Below are 7035 nucleotides of genomic sequence, written 5' to 3' on the forward strand. Positions count from 1 at the left end.
ATTTCTGAAGGTTCTCTCTCCCAAAATACCCCTATGCTGGTTGAAGACAGCATAGGAGGTCAAAATCATAGCATAAGGGGCCCCTATGGTCTGGCTAGAACACTGCGATTATGGTTAAATGTAATAATAAGGTTTCAAAACAAGCTGCCAGTCGTTTGTGAGATTGTTTGTTGGATTTCTCTTGAATAAGATCCTCACCTGAAGTACTGAACACAGGTCTGTTCTACAAGATCCCCTCCATCTCCCTCATGAACTTCTCATAAGGCCTCGTCCGTAGGTTCTTCCCAGACCCCGGTCCTGACGGCGGTACTGGGGACGGTTGATCGCCCGTCCGCTCGCTTGACTGGTACTGTTGGCGTCTTTTGGCTTCTTTCCTTTGTTATCACGTTTAATGCGTACCGACACAGGCACGAGCTTCGTGACGTCTGCCGTCGGGTTTCGAATCTGCGGCTTAGCCGTGATGGTGGCCGTCGGCTTCTTCTCGATCGTGGCAGAGTCCTCTTTGTTCATTGGTCGGCTGATGAGGCTGGGAGGGGCGCTAAGCACGCTGGGATTGCTGGGGGGTAGGACGCCAGGAGGAGGGGGCATGCCAGGGGGAGCGCCGGGAGGGGGCATCCGGGGCAGCATGCCTCGTGGAGGAGGTACACCAGGGGGACCGGGAGGGAGTAATCTGGGAGGGGGTCCTCGAAGGAGGGGTGGTGCACCTGGAGGGGGGCCAGGGGGAGCACCAGGGGGGCGTCCTGGTGGGGCCCCGGAGGGGGCATTCTAGGGGGTCCTGGTGGAGGTCCTCGCAGAGGAGGGGGTCTGAGGCCTGGGGGAAGATTTGGTCCTTGGAATCCAGGAGGTGGTCCTGGAGGGGGTCCTTGTGGTGGCCCAGGGGGTGCACCTGGAGGGGTCTGCTGCGGACCAGGTGGGGGGCCAGTCGGGGGGCCGGGCGGGGCTCCAGGTGGGGCTCCAGGTGGGGCTCCAGGTGGCCCAGATGTCGGCAGCTGCGGGCCTTGTTTTGGCTCCGGCTGAGGACCTTCAGCCTCCTCCTCATCTGAATCATCTGAATTCTCCTCCCGCTTTTCTCCCTGTCAGCAATGAGACAAATACATGTACACAGGACTTTAGAATGGTCATATAAACAGACTTTAGTGGTTTGTGTCAGGTATCAGCCTGAAGGCAGCTGTATAAAGAACCAATCAGCACTAGTGCCACTCCATGAGGATCATATCGATAGTATACCACAAAAGCCTAGGTAAGGCCACACCAATTTAGTTTGTTGTTTCTCAGATTCGCCCTGTCCATTTTTTTCTGATTTGCAAAAAAAAGGTGTGGCCTAACAATAAATAAAAACATTACCCTTCAAATGGATTAATTGGTTCAAATTTCTATTATCTATCTCTAGAAATGCATCTGGGGACAAAGAGAACAACATTTTCTCTGTCAAATTTACCTTCTTGGGAATCTGTTGTCCAGCCATCTTCAACATCTTGTACTGGAGCGGGGTGATACCTGGGGGAATCTTCTCATCTCCCTCATCATCATCTGCAAAACGAACCTTCCTCCCTGCAAATTACATTTGAAACAAAGGGCATTAGTCAACATGAAAAGAGGTCAGATACTGACTTTTATACTGACTACTGCCAGAATAAAAGGTTCTATGGCTATAACATAAGCAGCATAGTGAAGGAGTACATGTAATTCTCATGCCATTGTGTCAGAGAGCTTCTTGTGTGCCTCGAGTCTGCATGCTGCAGTTTGTTCCAGTTCTGCTAGGTGGCAGTAGTGATCAGTGCTAATCTGTTGACACTTGGTACTAAAACATGCAGTTTCTCAGTATCAACCATACATCAATACCTTAGACTACAAAGCTATAAATAAGACCTGTTTGCCAAGATTAAGGCCTCCATAGAGATCAAGGAATAGTATTTATATCCTCAAGAGATAATCTCACCTGGATCATCTTTCCTGGGGAGATCATCATCGTCACGGTGATGAAACTCTTCCTCATCATCGTCATCATCATCATCGTCCATGTCGTCATCATGGATGTCATCAAGGTCAGCATCAATGTCAATGTCTGCATGGAGACCTGTAGTACAGGGTGAGACACAAAAATCAGACATACTAGCAGGGCTCGAAATTAAAGGTGGTCCAATGGCCACTGACCACTTAAAATATAGGCTGGGACAACTAAAACAACTAAAAATTACAACTAAAAAGACACTTTGGGACATTTTTTTGAGTCAAATTGGGACAATAGAAAAATGATCAACATCAGAATGTCAGCCCTTCTTTTGTTTATCAGGCACACATCCCGGCTTTTGGATCTGGAAAAGTCCCCCCGAATTTCCTGTCTACTCTGCAATTATAGTGTGCCTGGGAGTCAATAGAAGCAAAATAAAGTTGACTTCAAGTTGAAGTCATATAATTACTTCCACAAATACAGGTTGGGACAGCTCAGCTTGACTTCAGGACAATTGAAATTTATTTTAGGGACAGTGCTGGGACAATAGGAAGAAAAGTTTGAGGCCTGACTAGTAGCAGACTTCACCCCACTTCATGCATACACAGATACACAGACTGACAGGCACATAGACCAAGACAACTCTTTGTCCCACTGGGGGTAAAGCAAAAAGTGAAAGGTCTTCAATTTTCAAAATTCCTAGATGTGATTGCACATCTTTCCCAAAAATCACTTCCTCCACATAGCATAAGGCTTAATATAGAACATAAAACAAGCCCCTTTAGTTCCTAAAAATGTCAAATCAATAAAAACCACAAGTAGAATTCAATAAAACTTGCTATGACAGACTGAATCAGCAGAATAAAGGCACCTGAATTTACACCTGAATACGCACAAACAGAAATATACCCAGTACTTCCTCTTCTTTTGCAAACAGAGCTTACATCACTTCTGTTAAATGTGGCCTGGTCAGCTTACAAAGCAGGAACTTCCCTCTACTGTCACAAAAACAGGTGTGTGTGTGTGACAGTAAAACCCGACAACCTTCAGTACGGGCCACCTACATTTGCATAGCTGCTTTACAGACCATTTTTCACAATCATGATGTATTACTTGTTAGGACTTCTTGCAGCAACAGCTCTCCTACAAGAAACAGTTTCTTATCATGAGGACAATCCAGGCAAAGGCACCTTCTTAGCAACTGGTAGGGAAGTGGTAAAGACCTTCCCCAAAGAGTTCCTGAAACACTGTGTCCGACAGAGGAACACCTCCGTGTACTGCAGCAGGAGTGGGCTGAGTAGTGTACCTCGAGGAACACCCAAAACAACCAGGTTCTTACATCTCAGTCGGAATAACTTCCAGACTATTGGTAAGTACAGAGCTACATGTAACATAAGTAGGCTATACACATTGTACAGTAATTGTCGTGAGTTACATAGTTTATGTTGTATATTCTTACTATCTAACTTACTGCAATGGAGGTGTGTTATTACCTTCGCCAAGAAGGTTATGTTTTCAGGGGCGTTCGTGTATGTGTGTGTGTGTGTGTGTGTGTGTCAACACGATAACTTGAGAAGGCCTTGATGGATTGTCTTGATACTTGGTAGGTGGGTAGGTCTTGATGAGACCTCAAAATGATTAGATTTTGGACCCCCTAGCGGCTTGTTATGGTACTGCAGCTGAACTTCCGGTTTTGATATCTCATGATCTAGACATGCTATGGTGATGAAATTTAGATGGTAGGTAGCTCTTGTGCTGGGGAAGAAGTGATGTGAGTTTAGGCCCCCTAGCGGCTTGCTCTGGAACTGCAGTGATATATTCTTGAAAATATTCAAAAGGGGATAACACAAGAACCGGTTGACGGATCGTCGTGATTTTTGGTATGTAGGTAGCTTACGTGATGCTTCATGTAATTATGTGACAATTATGCAAGTATGGATATAATTTGCATAATTTATGGGGAAATTCTATGAATCAGCTGCATTCCATGATAGGACAATTAAAGCTTGTGACATTGGTAATTGACAACGAGAGAAACACAGGAAGATATTGATTATGTTAATAATGACCTAATTTGCATAATTAATGAGAAAATTTTATAATTATGTAATGATAACTGCCTGGAATTTCATACTTGTGGTACAAATGTATTTGAAAGTTAAATTGAGGTGAACATTATTAAACATAATTTATTCAAATCAGGACCTCATTTGCATAATTTATTAGGAAATGCTAGAATGCATTGTTTGTTAATATAAGACTGTTTTTTGGTTGAGTTTATGATAAAATGATATAATTCATGAAAATTAGGTTCCTATTTCTTAAATTGGGGGAATAATCTAATCTATAATTTGTCAGTCATAAAGATTAATTAACATCATTTGGCGAAGGTATGAGATCGGGGAACTCTAGTTCCTTATGCTAAAGTTTCATTACATAAACATACACTGCAACTTCCCCTTTTCTGCTCTTCCAAATACACATTTTGAGGACCGATCTTCAGGATTATATGTGAAAAATGATATTGAGTTGGGTTCTGCACGAAAATGTTTACTATTGATATTGTATATATTTGTTCCCTTTATCAAGATACAGACTTGTGTTTATTGATATGACAACATACAGAAGTAACAAAAGTAACAACTATGGCATTGTTTGTTAAAGTCATGGTTATTGATGCTTAGCCTTATTGTCATCATGTGATTCAAAGGGAATAAAATGTTTACGCTTGAAAATCATGCTCCTTTACACCCTATCCTTTCTGTAATACTAAAAGATTTCTCCTCTTTCAGGTCCCCACACGTTTCCACCCCTCCCTGTGTTGGAGTATCTGGACCTGAGTTGGAACAACCTCTACTCCATCCAGAACCACACCTTCTACAACATCAACCACCTCAAGATCCTCTATCTCAACAACACCCTTCTCCAGACTATACAAAACGGAGCCTTCGCCGATCTTCAGAACCTAGAAGTACTGGGATTGGCCGGGACAAGAGTCTCCGACCTAAGCAACCCTGATTTCCTCACGGCCAACTTGAAGAACCTACGGTCCCTTTCCTTCGCAAACAGCAGCATCAAAGTCTGCAAACTCGGAAAGGCCTTCCGAAATCTTATGGCACTCAGGCACCTAGATTTAAGAAAGAATTTGATTTCCCAACTAAGTAGAGACTCATTCGCCTCTTTGGCAGGATCGCCACTCGAAACTTTAGACCTGTCTTTTAACAGGATTGCTATCATCGGAGAGCCAGCGTTTTGGCCGTTTCAAAATATAACCAACATACTATTGACTGGGAACAAGTTGACAGTTAGACAGCTTAACACTACTTTCAAGAACTTAGGAAAGATTAACACCCCTGGGCTTAGCTTATCCCTAGGAAGTTGCTCTCTAGATAGTCTCTCTAGAGATACTTTTAAACCTTTGGCAGACATTCCTGTAATAATGCTAGACTTGTCCAACAACAAGATACAGAAGTTGCAGAGTAATGGAATGTTCCGGTACCTACCAAAACTTGAGACTCTCCTGATGCATAACAATAACATAACCTCACTGAAGGGAGATGAGTTCACGGGACTAGGAAATCTGAAGACTTTAAATATGTCAGGAAATGAGCTGCCAACCATCGTAAACGGGTCCTTCTCTACACTAGGTAATCTGACTAGCCTGTATGTAACTCTGGAAGCTCGTAGGTCTGTTATAGAGAGAGGTGTTTTCTCGGACATGCCGTATCTGAGAACGCTGTATATATCAGGACCACCAGAGGAATTCGCGATACGAGAATTTGCGAAGAACAGTTTGGCTGGGCTCCTGTATCTGGAAAAACTGATCGTGAAGTGGCATGACCTAAACAAAGTGCCAACAACGGCCCTAAGGAGTGTTCGGTCAACCTTGCGAGTCTTAATTTTACAATACGGTTCCATCAACAAAATCTCTCCAAACTCTTTTCATGGTTTTCCTCTTCTGAAGCATTTGAAGCTGAGCAATAACAGACTCAACTCCCTGCCACCATACGGCTTTGCTGGTCTTCACAACCTGACTTTTCTTACCGTAAACGACAATTTCATCACAAAAATCCACAGCGAGACATTTTATGGTCTACCTTCTCTGAGAGTCTTGGAGTTGAACAAGAATCGGTTGTGTCTTAAAGCATCTCAACCCCTCCTTCCTCCATTTACTTCCTTGTCAAACCTTGTATCTCTCAACCTAGGAGGCCAGTCTTATCAGTGTTACAAAATCCATGGCATCAACTCATTCCCTAAGGACTACTTCAAGGGACTTGTCAACTTGAAGAAGCTTGATCTTCAACACAACAACTTAAGGATGATGCTCTATTCTGAAGAAACAAGCAATCCATTTGAAAACCTGACCAGTTTGAAGACCCTAAACCTTCGACACAACGAGTTCCACAATATGAGCCCCGCTCCTTTCAAGAACTTGTCACATTTGGAGTCACTCGACCTGTCTCAGAACAGACTTAGTGTTATACCCATTGCAGTATACAAGCAATGGAGAAACCTCCGTAAACTCTTCCTACAGCTAAACCTGCTTCAAATGGTTACCGAGAAAGGACTGGGCTCGCTGAAGAACCTACAGGACTTAAACCTGGAGTACAACACTCTCAACTGTGCCTGTAACCTTGAGTGGCTGATCAAATGGGTCAGTGAAAACCAAACCCAAGTTGTGTTCCACAACCTCGCCAACTACTTCTGCGCCTACCCAAGATCAGACCGCCGGATCACCATTCTGAACTATGACCTGGAAGCAGAAAAGTGCCACAGCCAGCTGCGATACTACGCCGCCATTCTCTCCAGCGTTTTCATCCTCGTTTACATGATGGCCATTTTTGTGATGTACCGTAACAGATACTACATCGAGTACGGCTGGTACTTACTCAGGTCAAAGGCGAAAGGTCGTCCCAAAGCCCCCCTCGGTAAGCGAAAAATTTACCACGCCTTCATTTCCTACAACGGCAGGGATTCGAAGTGGGTCACAAGACGCCTGGTGCCGAAACTCGAGCAAGAAGAGCCGCGGTTAAAACTATGCATACACGAGAGAGACTTTACTGGTGGAGTCTCTATCGTAGAAA

At 44.0% G+C, this 7035-nt stretch overlaps 2 protein-coding genes across 2 annotated transcripts; one reads left to right on the top strand and one right to left on the bottom strand.

Moving 5' to 3' along the window:
* Positions 1 to 367: 367 nt before the first annotated feature.
* LOC109462130 (WW domain-binding protein 11-like) lies at positions 368 to 2083 on the bottom strand. The gene is made up of 3 exons (XM_019758624.1): positions 1940 to 2083; positions 1439 to 1551; positions 368 to 1073 (listed from the first exon to the last, which is right to left on the bottom strand). The coding sequence occupies exons 1-3, from the start codon at positions 2019 to 2021 to the stop codon at positions 507 to 509; spliced, it is 762 nt and encodes a 253-aa protein (XP_019614183.1). The 5' UTR covers positions 2022 to 2083; the 3' UTR covers positions 368 to 506.
* Positions 2031 to 7014, top strand: LOC109462129 (toll-like receptor 13; the record flags this gene model as incomplete). Its single annotated transcript, XM_019758623.1, has 5 exons — positions 2031 to 2045; positions 3212 to 3320; positions 4744 to 5030; positions 5505 to 5598; positions 6157 to 7014. Coding segments are annotated over exons 1-5 (1363 nt in total), but the record flags the coding sequence as incomplete, so codon positions are not given.
* Positions 7015 to 7035: the final 21 nt, after the last annotated feature.

This window comes from Branchiostoma belcheri, unplaced genomic scaffold (genome assembly GCF_001625305.1).
Source record: "Branchiostoma belcheri isolate BF01 breed outbred unplaced genomic scaffold, Haploidv18h27 scaffold992, whole genome shotgun sequence".
NCBI lineage: Eukaryota > Metazoa > Chordata > Leptocardii > Amphioxiformes > Branchiostomatidae > Branchiostoma > Branchiostoma belcheri.